The 12,457-nt window shown below is 43.1% G+C and overlaps 1 protein-coding gene across 3 annotated transcripts in view; it reads left to right on the forward strand.

Moving 5' to 3' along the window:
* The window catches only part of XPR1 (xenotropic and polytropic retrovirus receptor 1), a 109,247-nt gene that overhangs the window by 60,103 nt on the left and 36,687 nt on the right, over positions 1–12,457 (forward strand). For all 3 annotated transcript variants that reach the window (XM_059822334.1, XM_059822333.1, XM_059822335.1), the window contains exon 3: positions 12,057–12,158. In XM_059822334.1, coding sequence (XP_059678317.1) covers positions 12,057–12,158 — 102 coding nt within the window. The remainder of the gene's footprint in view (positions 1–12,056; positions 12,159–12,457) is intronic.

Raw genomic sequence — 12,457 nt, forward strand, 5'->3', positions numbered from 1 at the left:
TTTGTTTTCTCTTTCTGGTTGCTCTTAATATTAATTGAAGTCTTTCCCAAGACACAGTTTTGTTAATCTTCCTTTTGTCCCTTCCCTTCTCCACACCCTCCCCCCCCGCTATCCCCAACAAAAATGCTCTCGTGTGTCTGAAAAGAGGTTTAAAATAGCATCAGTTTTTTTAATGGTGGTGGTCCATTTATTCACCTGGCTTTTACCGCCAGTATTAGTGTTTCTATTTCTTTGCTTAACTTCTGAATTTTATGTGCTGTAATTGTTACACGGATGCAAATGGTTTCCTGGAGTGATGGGTATAGGTCTCTTATCAGTTCCAATTATGCAAAATGTTTTCCATTAGCTGTAATTCCCTTTTCTGCCTCTCCCCAGACAAACACAACCAAGCAGGCTCTCTCCTGGGACACCGGTGTGCTGTGCGGGGACAGGCTTGCCCCATCCAAATTGTGCCCTGTCCCAGGAGCATTAGGATTAGAAAGCACACTCTGCTATTCCCTGTATTTTTAAAAAGTTATAATGCTCTTAATTACACCATTTCCCTAAAGATTTTCAGTATCACTGCTGGCAACCTACGGGAGGAGGTAGTACCTCCATCTCGAGTTTCTCACGATTTTGCCAGCAGCAACGGCAACAAATCAGCGCCCTGGACTGCAAAGCTTTTTCTCCCTTACTGTGCAAAGTCATAGCAGGTAGTGAAGTGCTTTGTCCAATACTGGTTACTACCAAAGTGGGATGCTCGGTTAGATAGACTGCCGGCTAAATGTGAAACGGCAATTTCTGTGGTGCCATGCGAGGCAGAGAACAGATGCCAATAACTCGGAGCAACATGTTCTTGTAAGCTTTGAGGTGGTTCTGGCTCGGAGGTTACCACCTCCGTGTGCAGTGACAGAGGAGAACAAGGAGAAAGCAGGGAAGTTTCCTGACAGAAATACTTGTTGTCTGGAAGCTTTACTGACAACGTTTGAAGCCCCATTGAGTGGGGGTGATGTTTGTTCAGGTAAGACAGAGAAGAGGTATGTGCCTTCTGCCCAGTATGGAGAAGATTCCCCTGTTCAAAACAGTGCTGTCTCTGGTTTGCCAAAGTACATACTGAATTATCTGCGGCAGGATGAAATAAATCTGGGTTTAAATAGCTTGGTTCCTCAAAAGAAATATTTTGAGGCCCTGTAAATACTACCTCTGTAGTCAGAGCTTACCTTTCTCCCTGTTCTGCCTTAAACTGACCTTGCTGCTTGTTTTAAGCCTTAGCTTGGCCCCTCATTCCTGCTCCCGCTGCTGTTCTCACAGCTGCCTGACAGAGTCCATCAGGGAACCGAGGAGGGTCGAGAATAACCTTTTCCAGCACATGGATGATTGCACACTTGTACCAGAGGAGCAGAGATCGCTGGGTGCACGGACCAGCTCTCAAAGAAGTGCTTGAGTCCAAAGTGAGGTTTTGTAAAACTAATTCAGTGCCTCTATTTCTGTGTTACTTATCAACCCAGAGGCATTGCTGTGGGTCCTCTTTCTGCAGCTATTTAAGCACTCCCGTAGGCAGGCAGCCCTTCTCGGGGAGCGGGCTCTTGGGCTGCTGGGCTTGCTCCTGGAGCGTGCACACAAGGAGCCTGAACAGGGCATGGTTTTAATGCTGAAAGATGGCATTTCCTAAAGCTCCTGCAGTATGTATCCTGCTGGTGACCACCTGCAAATCCTGATAAAGAGCAGAACTGCTTAGGTTTTATGAGTCTCGATTTGGGCGAGCGTGGCAAGGCTGCACGGGCTGGCAGTGCGGCACAGGTGAGCTGCTTGGCAGGCTGCATTTGCAGTGATGGCTTTATCGCTGTGAAAATGTTGATAGTTTCTGGGCCTCTTATTTCAGCATAAATTGGTGCTTTCCTTGTAGGACTTGCTCATGCACAACCTGATTTTTGCCAGCAATTTAAAAAGAAAAATAAAAAATATATATTTATACACACTGTAGAAACTGGTATTTGGTGGAGGGAAGGAGGGAGAAAGCACTGAAAGAACAAGACTTAAATTACATTTCAGGATGATTCTGCCTTGCATTTATCTTGTTCTTCAGATGAGTGGGTGACAGGTTAAGTCTGCCGTGGCACTGCATGTATTCAACCTTTTCAGTTCTTTTCTGGGGAGAAGATTTTCCTTCTCGTTTGTACATCACTGCCGTACCAAATGTCATCTGCACCGTGGGGGCTGTGGACAAAGGAAAATGTCCACAATGGAATGTATGGAAACTTGGACCCTTGCAGAGCACCTTTGGTACAGAGAAGACCCGTGAGCACAGGTATCTTGGGAAGGCTCATCAGACCCAGCAGAAGACAACCCTGTGAGGACACAGGTGGAGGGGACAGCAACCAGCTGTCACGCCCAAGAGTACTTGGATCAAGGCATTGCCTTTTTCAAAGGTCCCAGTACAGCTTGTGGAGCAAAATGTTGCTGCAGGTGCTTGTGTAACACCACCTTGCAGTGAATTCTTGTTACTTTGTTTTCCAACCTATTTCTTCTTTTAAGCATTTTACCTTTTTACACGAAAATAATTATTTTTATTCCTATTCAAAATAGTTAAAACTATACTAAAATATCTGAAAAATGTTTTAACGCCGGTTGCGCTGGAGTATGTTGAACTAGCCGGTTTGTATCCAAGGTAAGGAAGGCTTTTCCCCATAAATGCGTCATTACAGAGTTTGACAAGAAGAGAAGACTAGAGGCACACGTGCTGCCACAGCGTTGGCAGGAGGTTAGGTGCTATTGAGAAAAAGACCAAAGCTTGAACATGTTCAATCTGTTTAACTAATAATCGAGATGTTTGCTGTGTTCATATCGAAGGTACAGGCATATGAGTTCAACTCAAGTGAGTTGTGTTGGCTTTATCAACGGCTCCTTGTCAGCTGAGCTGTGGGGTAACACTTTTAGTCATCTCTCATCACAAGACAGCCGCGAATTGAAGGGGGGTGATTTGATATGCCAGTTAAATCAGCCTAATGGGTAGCTGATGCCAGAGGGGCCATCTCCTCACTGCCTCCTCCCTACCTGCGATGAGCTGTTTCAGAGGACTAAACCACAAGAAACCAGTTTATTGATCAATTTTAACGCTTTTTAGTTCTAATGCCTGAGTAGTTCTCTAAATACCAGATTAACTTCATGAACTGGTTCACTGTGGGCTTGGATGAGCAGCAGTACCAGAGCAAGGGAAGGGGCATCGGGTGCGTGTCTGAGCTAGGACATAAAGGGCAGCCTGGGCTGCCTCCGAAATTCCCCGTCACTCCATCTACACACGATTGTCATGGGAAGGAAAAACTTACCTAATAATACAAGGCTTTAAAAGTGCATTTTATCACCGTTCCTTTAACTGGCTGTAATTGCTCAGTTTTGTTTTAATTCCTATCGTGTGTTTTTGGTTATGTCAGATGTTCTGAAGGTTTTTGTGCAGTTTTAATGAGAAGGTAATTGTTATTGCTTAGTAAAATTCTGGAAATAAGACTATTAAAAGTGGAGGCTCAATAAAATGAGCATAAACAGTCATTTTATTATGAAGCGTTATATCCTGACAGAAACCTTTTTTGCTTGATTAAAATATTCAAAAGATTGAACTTAAATCTTTCTTGATAAATATGAATGCACATTAAAAAAGATTGGAAAGTTTCCTCTTATGTCTCTTTCCAGGCCATGAAGTACAACCTTCATTCAGCAGGTGGGGCAGGGAAAGAGTATTTGTGGAGTTTAGGGTGAGGGATGTCTACTATATTCAGCACTGGAGTATTTGAGTTTCCTTTAATTGCCCCTTGCTGCTGCTTTTCTAGTCCCAATGGTAATTTCTTCCATCACTGATTTGGGGGCTAGCCCAAAGGCCCAAATCTATAGCACTGCGATGATCTTCCCTCCCTTTTCTGGAGCATACATGTATATCTGTTTAAACGTCGCTTGGCTAAAAGGTCAGGAGCTCTAGCACTTGTACTGGTATCAGCAGAGGATTTGCTGAATTCATGGAGTTTCGCCAGGCTGAAGGGAAACGTGGGGTAGGTGAATATAAGGAAAAACTTCAGTTTGAACTCGGAGCACCTGATTTTAAATCAACAGTTCTGATCTTGGTTTTCCATGCTGCCGTGTGCTTTTGTGACTTCTTTTGTTTTGCTTTTGTCTATTTGGGTTAAGGAGCAAGTTGGGCAACTTAGGGAAGTATCCTTTATTTCCACCCATGTGAATTAGCAGAAAGAAGATTTTTCAGATTGTTTTGTATCTGTATAAAACACAGCTGTGCTTATTTACTTGATGTCCATTCAGTGGATCTTAAAAGCATGAACAGATACTGCTAATTTTTTACTTTGGTGGCCCTGCATTGAGGAGGGGGAGAAACTATCATCTCAGATGCAATGTTGCTCAGATTAAAGGTTAATGAAGATCTCTCTTTGCAGAGGGAATGGATGGCAGTGCTGAACTTCTGTCTCACGGAGCATCTGTCAGAGGTGTATGGGCTAGTTCAAACCTCTAGTCCATAAGAGGCTGGAGTATCTCTGCCTTACTTAACCTCAAATGTGTAAACTGTGATAGGGTTTTTTGTGCAACCATAATTGCTGTTGTCTTGTCATGTTTAAATGAAAGCCAGAACTCAAGGCAGCAGATCAGCAGCTTGAGGAACGTGCAGGTGCGGTGTGTAACCAGGGACGGTCCCAGTGTGATCCGGGTAATTCCACAAAGCTGCAGTATCTCCGTTTGCATCGCAGGTTACTTGTCTAAACCGAGCAAACGTGACCATTGTGTCTGGACAGGTTCTAGTATGCACCAACTGAGTAACTCAACCCTGGTATTCTCCATTCTTTGTCTTCAGGTCTGGTAATGGCCAACGTGAAATTTCATCTGCAGTCTTAGCTCTTGTTGACCATCTTTTCTTGATCCTCAAGTGTATGGCATTATTTCTGGTCTAGCTTATTGGGAAACTTTTGCAAAAATATATAGTGAATCTTTACTTTCCTTCTTGAAAAGAATAAGAATTTGAAGGTTGTTCTTAACCAGGAAAGGCAGGTATTGAGAGTCCTGTCACTGTATGATGTCTCCTGGCATCCAGGTCTGTCATACTGTATTAACAATATTTTTATGGTAGGTTTTGAAATATTATTAGGCATTTGTGCTGCTTCTCTTAATATTTTTTTTTTCTGTCACAAGTTTCTAACTAGCTGTCCTTCAAATCTGAGGCACCACATAGCCTCAGTTTTCTTACTCTATTTGGAATATTGATTTTCCTAATGGTACAGAAGTGAAGCATCGTAAAAGTGTTGAAGCATCGTGGTCACATATCAGGGCAGAATGGCTGTATAATCCCAAAGCTGAGACCGCACTGGCAGTTTGCAAATTCAGACAATGATCTAATAATGGTCCATTATAACAGCAAAACTGGGGACAGGTGGGATGTAAGCTTACAGAGCCTTGGGGTCATCTCTGCTCCAAAGCTGTGCCAACCTGATTGGGTTTTTTGCACCCTTCTTGCCTCCCCCCACCCCAGCTACTTGGAAGGCAGTCATTTAGATCCTCTTCCAGGCGCCCAGGGTTGAACTAGCCGTGCTTTTTACATATCTGCTGAAGGGTTCGAATCGTTTTCCTCTGAAATAAGAGAATTTGAAAAAGGTCGGCTTTAAAGCAGTATTGCACAGATGGCTTTGGGGAGCTGTTGTCACAGTAATGCGCGCGTAGCCGCGCTTGTACCAGGAGAATCCAGTGACAGCACCGCCACGCTCTCCCCTTAGTGACTTTCCTCTGATAGCTGACAAAGACTAGTGCCACCGCCTTTGTTTGCAAAATGACTTCTTATGAGTGCTGGACACTTCTTTAAAGAAGTGAACCTCTGGAACAGCTGTGCAGCTACCCTGTAGACTGCAAAACCTGACACTCTTTGAGCTACAAAGTTCATAGCCAGCCAGCTCGGCACAGCTGTCTTCTCACATCTGGCCACTGCATTGCCTGATTTTTCTGCACCTGAAATTCATACCAGGAGGCTGTCGTTGCTTTAGAATCTATGTTTACAGAGTCACGAGTATAAATAATTTATAGTAGGCGCTTGGTTGGATATGTAGCTTGTAGGCATGTTGTGGAGGTTGCTTTTTCTTTCCAGCTAAATAAACCATCTACAAGAATCTGGCTGGTTTCCTTCTAAGATTTCAGTGATACAACCTAAAAATAAGGAAGCAGAATTTTTACCAACCTGAAAATTGTAATTTTTAAAGGTAATTTGAAATGGATTCCATTCATTCGTGTTTAATTGGTAAAAACAACAAAACGGTGAACCAAGACCTGAGAGAACTTGTGTTGGTGACCTGCAGCAGTTCTTGCCTCCTCCTTCCCCTGCCCACACACAAACACTGCGTGTGCAGGCAGAACCAACCTCATTTGCTACCTGAGTGGTCATTTTTTATTACTAGATTTAGGGAAATAATTTAATAACCAAATCTAATTTGGGCTGAAGCATTCATTAAGTGGAGAGCTGACCAGCTCATTCATGATGGTTTAGAAAAGTAGGTATAGCCTGCTATGGATTGTCTTAGTGTTTTGGGTTTTTTTCATATTAACTAGTGCATGAACCTTATTCCTTTCTGATTTTATAGTATTTCAGTTTGAGGTCCACTTTTTGGTTGATGGAATAAATTCTGAGAGATACGCACCATTACATGTGTAGGTACAATTTGCAGCTCAGAAGGTCAGGTGGAATAACGTGAACGCAAATCTTCCTTATTTGCAAGCAGAGTCGGCTTCCTTCCTCTTCCTGTAGCAAGAATATGCCTAGGGAGAAATGTCTATAGCTGCGCTTTAAGCACTTAAAAGTTTTCTCATACAGAATTTTATTTGCCACAAGATTGGACATGAAAATGCACGGTGAGCAATTAATTTATTGGAAGCTTTCAGTGAGTGATCCAGTTTGCAGCTGACCCAAGTGTGGCTTTCTGTGGTGAGGAAGGGAGTTGCCTTGTGGAAGAACCTTTCCTTTGGAAAAATACCCCAATAAACACGAGGATGATTCATTAGGGGTGTGAGGTAATCTTCATCCTTGGATTTATGAACTACACAGTGTGAGATTTTTTTTTTTTATTTTTTTTTTTAGCTGTGAAACTTTTTTCACTGTACTGTGTAAAAGGTTGGGAAAGCGTGCAATCTTGGTGCTGTAGAACTGGCCAACGGTATTAGAAAATTGTGAGCGTTGGGTAGAGGGACAAAGCTGATGGGGGTTTTGGAGGCAGAGGCATTTTTTCATTACAGTGACCCTCGTTTTGAGAATTTTGAGAGTGGTAATAGAAGTGGCCTTTTTTTTCTTTTTTTCCCTAATATGCCACTGAGCCTAGAAGTATAAGCAGTTACTGTCTTCATAGACCTGGGAAGAAGAAAACTGTCTTTTAAATCTCGTTACTTTTTCAGAGCACAGTTCTGTTGTCGTAGACCTATTTGAGCCCTGTCTACAGGGCTTGGAGTTAGCAAGAGGCCAAGGACAGGGTGTGGAAAATGTTAAAAGTTTAACGTATTCAAAACGGTGCTGACGTTAAACTTGTGATCACCTGTTCAGTATGATTTGGTGCGTTTAATGCCAAATTGCCTCCTCTGTAGCTGAAGTGTTGAAATAACCTTACTCAGATAAAACTGTTTCGTGGCAAACAGAAAGTGATTCAGAGAACTACACCTGTGCTGATCTCATAACAAAGCTAATTAATCTTTTTTAATTAAATGTCCCTTAAAATTCAGCATGCTAAAGAGTGAAGGATTTTATTTGTAATGATTCCTCTTAGAGAGCACTGCTCTAACAAAGAAAACTTTTGCTGTCTGTTTTCTTGCATGGAAAGTGACTAAGCAGAGCTGCCTGGGATGCTGATCATTTGTTTAAATACTCCAACGGCAGAAAATGAGAAATGAAATGAGGGGTTCACAGCAGCACTGAGACATGAGCGCTTGGGACAGCGCAGAGATGTAACTTGCATCTGAATTTTTCAGCTTCAGGTTCTGTTTTAGATGCGCCAGCCTCTGAACTCTCTGCAAACTAGAAAGTGTGGCGACGGGATTACAGCCAGATCGCTGCTGGTTTACCGCTTGGCTTTGCAAGTAAAAGCAAAGAGCCTTTCAGGCTTACTGTGTTTTTTCTTCGCAGCAGGCAATTGCATAGGAAGATGAGGTCGGGAAGCTGCACTATTGATCAGACTATCTTCTTGGCAACCTTGTTCATGGCAACGTCGTGGAGCTCAGGGTAAAAGGAGTGTTAGGGCTATAGAAAAAGAACAAAAGGAAGGTTACTGCTGGCCCTTCTTGGCAGCAATAGCTGGATGCCTTTTAAAAACAGCATCTGTTGTCATGGAGCTTCTGAATCCAAGGCCGGTTTCTGGCACTGTGATTTTCTCATGGCAAAAAAACATTGTCCTGTCCTAGCCTGGGGGGGGGGGGGGGGGGGGGGATAAATAAATAAAGGCAATAGCCTTGGCAGCACTTCTCTATTATTGCAGCTAAATGACTGAACTGCAGTGGGAACGGGACCAAAGGGAAACCTTTTCTTCCCAGAGAAGCCTTTTTTTTTTTTTTTAAAGCTGGCATCCACCATGGTCTGCAAAATATCTTTTATAAGAAGGTGTTTGACACTTGGAGAAGGATTTTGAATAGTTTATGTAGAACTTGCTTTCCTCTGAGTCAGCGATGTTTTGAGGTTGAAAGAAAGACCTGAATTCCTAATCTCAAGGTTTTTGGAAGGTCTTCCAGTAGTGGCTGGTTTGTGTTTTAAAGCCCATTTTCCTCTCCTAAACTTCAGATATAGTCAAACAGTTTAACGCACTTATTTATCATTTCCTGAGGTGGTCAGTAGTGTACAAAACAAGATACTTATTAACTTATTTGGCACTGGTTACGTTCGTTTAACACCACGTTGCTTTGCTGAGCTTTTTGCTGTCTTAAAAGGTGATATTTTGATTGCGTAGAAATATTCGTGCTTGACTTCACAGACAAAAAGAATACTCCGCTTCCTGATGAGATTTTTTTTTTTTCTTGGCTGGTTCCAGTGATTGAAGTTTAAAAACTTGCTTGGTTTTACTTTTGCTTTGTGAACTTACTGAAACCTAGAAACAAGTGATGATAGAAGTGGCTCAGTGTTTCCGCAGCAGGAAAGCAGCAAGCCTCTGTGCTTTTATTTCTACATGATTTATTTTTAAAGGCAGGAAAGGATGATTACCCCATGTCAGAAAGCATCTATAGGTAAGCTCTTCTGCTAGAGATGTGTGAACTCTGTGGGCTGAAGAATTTGCCCTCCAGGTCCTTCCTTAAGAGTCAGCTCTGTTTTGATACTGCCTGATTACTGTTATTGGAGAAGTTTCAGGCAGCTAGTGAATAAAATCTCTGCATATTAAATATTGCACAGTAATTTCTATTGCTTCACCCGCCTGTTTGTCTTTTGTCCGCCCGCGCTAGTGGCTGTTGGGTCAAGGATTTGGGCGCTCGTAGACAAGTTCAGATTGGCCCTACTGGTAGGGCCCCAAGGTAGGATGTTGCAACTGCTGTGACTCCGCTGTTAGAAATTACCAGCCCCAAAGCAGAGTTATTTTCTATCCTTCTGGTGTTTTCGGCTGCCCGCAAAGAGGGATCTGCGTTGAGGCACTAAGCTGAGCGGGAGCGGTTGATGTACGCGCATGTGCGTTCCGCAAAGTCTGCGTCAGGCTGGTGACCTCGAGCAGGGGTGTGATGACACCTCGGGGCTGCTGCGGGTTTTCTTCAGCAAAGAAGAGTTGGAGCCCTGTCATTTTGGGGTTTGTTTGCACAAGGGAGGGAGCCCTCGTCCTTGGGAGTAGCTGCGGATCTGCAAGTATAATCGTCGGATCATAAAGGGACCCCGGGAGCCAAAACTTGGAGTTTGGAACAGCCTTTGGTGCCCTTGCGAATTCTTTTCAACAAGCCCTTGGATGGTGGAGTTGTAAATACCAGTCATCTGTGCAGGACTGGGGGTTTTTTCTCTCTGTTTTACTCTATAAAGCACTGTCAAACTCCAAGACAGACTTCTTCCGCCATTGCCCCCGCAGGCTTGCGTTGTGTTATTTGCTCTTTCTATACAAACCCCCCAAACCTACAGACACTATATGAATGTTTTATGGTGTTTAATATCAGTGCCACAAACATAAAAATCAGGAAATTCTAAATGTTAAAAGTTTACATTTAATATATATTAATACTACTTTGAGGTTGTTTTTACCTAGAAATTAATGCTAAAAGAAAAAGATTTTTTTTGTTATGACAGTCCAGAGTGTTTATCTGTTAGTGAGTGAAACTTTCCTCTAGGGACTCATCATCTCAATTTAATAACATGTGTTTCAAAATCTATTTCTTGACCTTATCAAGACTGTAATAAAATTTTAATTTTTCCTCTTTGTAGTAATACTAACCTTTTTAATCTGTAAGACTGCATGAGAATTCAGAAACTGCAGCTATCCGGGGTATGAAGAGTCTGCTTTATTTCAGTGTTAGGAGCATTTGGGACAGATGATTGACAGTGCTAGATTTTGTAATTATAGTGTGGATTCTTTAATTTTTAATCATTAAACTAACTTCTTAGGTATTAGAAAAGTCATTCTGTTTTTGAAATTGTGCACTTCTGGAGAAGCTGCACGATGTTCCTTGTAATAACAGAATGCCCGAATTGCTCCTTTAATTGCAAAATTTAACTTGAATTATGGAATTGTACTCAGTTCTTCCCAAAGAGTTAAAACAGTCCCAGAGCAGTGGGGGAGAAGTGTGGCTCTGATCACGGTTGCCCTAATTTAGGCCTCTTCCCCTAAACTTGGCTTATGAGAGAGAGGTTTTTATTGTCCAGGAAGGAAGAAGGTAGTTTCCACGCAGTTTCCCATTTACTCGCTGGGCAGATTTTAGTTTGCTGTGGTGCTACGTTTGTATTTGAAGGATTATAGGGGTGACAAGGTGGGAACAATGGCTGAAGCCAAGGAGTCCTCCTGGCAGGTCAAACGAAGCCTTCAGTTCAAGGCTTGGCACTTCCCTCCTAAATACATTTGTTTGCTAATCTGGGATGAATGCTTTTCATGGCCAGCTTTGTTCTTCAAGAGCAAGACCAGTGCCTGTGGTAGGTTGAGAACTTGTGTCCCAGTCCCAGCACAAAGCACGCTGCAATGGTGGGAGTGCTGGAGAAGCTCTGGGTGAAATGACGGACAAGCTGGAAAGGGCACGGCATGAACACGCAGCACCGATGGTACTTGGCTTTCTGCTACGGTAAACCCAGGGAAGGAAGAACAAACCCCCATCATGAACCCCAATCTTTGTTAAAGAGGTTAGCTCTCACTAAAGTTTGTATTGGAGACCATGCCCGAGACTGGAGAGCAGAACAACTTCTGGGTGAATAAATGTAAGAATTTAACCCTGACATGGAGCGATGGTAGCATGTTGGGGGTGGTTACGCTGCTACTCAATCTGCTTTTGTTTTGGTTGGAAGGTCTTTCCTTGATCCGGCTTATCGCATGGTTGCACAGGTGATGTGGGAGGGAAGGGGGGACCACCCCTGCAGTGGCCCTGTGGCTTTGTGCCGGGTTGACACGGCAGCAGAGAGGTGGCTTCAGGATGCCGGAGGCAGCAGAGTGGGCGGGTGGGGATGGGGCATGGTATTCCCTTTCCACTGGTGTGCAGCTTTAGGGTGGGTGACTCTGTGGTGGCAGGTGAGATGCCTTTTAAAACAATTCCTGTAAGTATAAAGAGCAGTCTTGATCCAGGATGGCCCTACAGGCGCAGTCTCACAAGCTGGAGTAGGACATGGAAATGAAGCATGAGAGATCTGCAATAGCGCTTGGAGGATTAAAAAAAGGTGATGGGAACTTCGGTCAAGGTGCAGTTCTGCTTCTGTGGGTTTTTCCCTCTCTATCTTGGCGCAATTCCTTTTACAGCCAAATACGTGTTCCCTCAAAGCCCTTTGGACTTGATTGTTCTTTCTCTGCATGACAAAGAAGGTGGATTTACTCTGAAGAAGTATTTCCATGACAGCCACTTAGAAAATTGTTCCTATGTTCTTCTGTTACAGCTTCTTTTTTCTCTTCTGTTTTGTTTTATAGACACAGATGAGGACACAGTGAAAAGGTGTTTTGCCACGTTTGAAGAGAAGTTCTTCCAGACCTGTGAGAAAGAACTTGCCAAAATCAATATTTTCTATTCAGGTAAGGTGCTTATTTGTGTGTATTTGTGGAAAACACAGCAACACAAAAAGAATCCGAAGCTCCCAGACTTTCAGAATAACCACAGTGGCCATGCAGGTCTGCCATCAGGAAATTATAGGGCAGGTTTATATGGGAACTTCTCTGGTTTAATCACCAACGTGGAGCTAAACCATGGTATTTGAATGGAGGGAGAATGAAGGGCAGCTGATTTCGCTGTTTTGCAATAGCATCCTGCTGAACTTTATGAAGGTGCTCTTAAACTTAAGTGGCAGCTTACATATAGGGCACAGTTTCTCACG

Source organism: Gavia stellata, chromosome 10, assembly GCF_030936135.1.
Source record: "Gavia stellata isolate bGavSte3 chromosome 10, bGavSte3.hap2, whole genome shotgun sequence".
Taxonomy (NCBI): domain Eukaryota; kingdom Metazoa; phylum Chordata; class Aves; order Gaviiformes; family Gaviidae; genus Gavia; species Gavia stellata.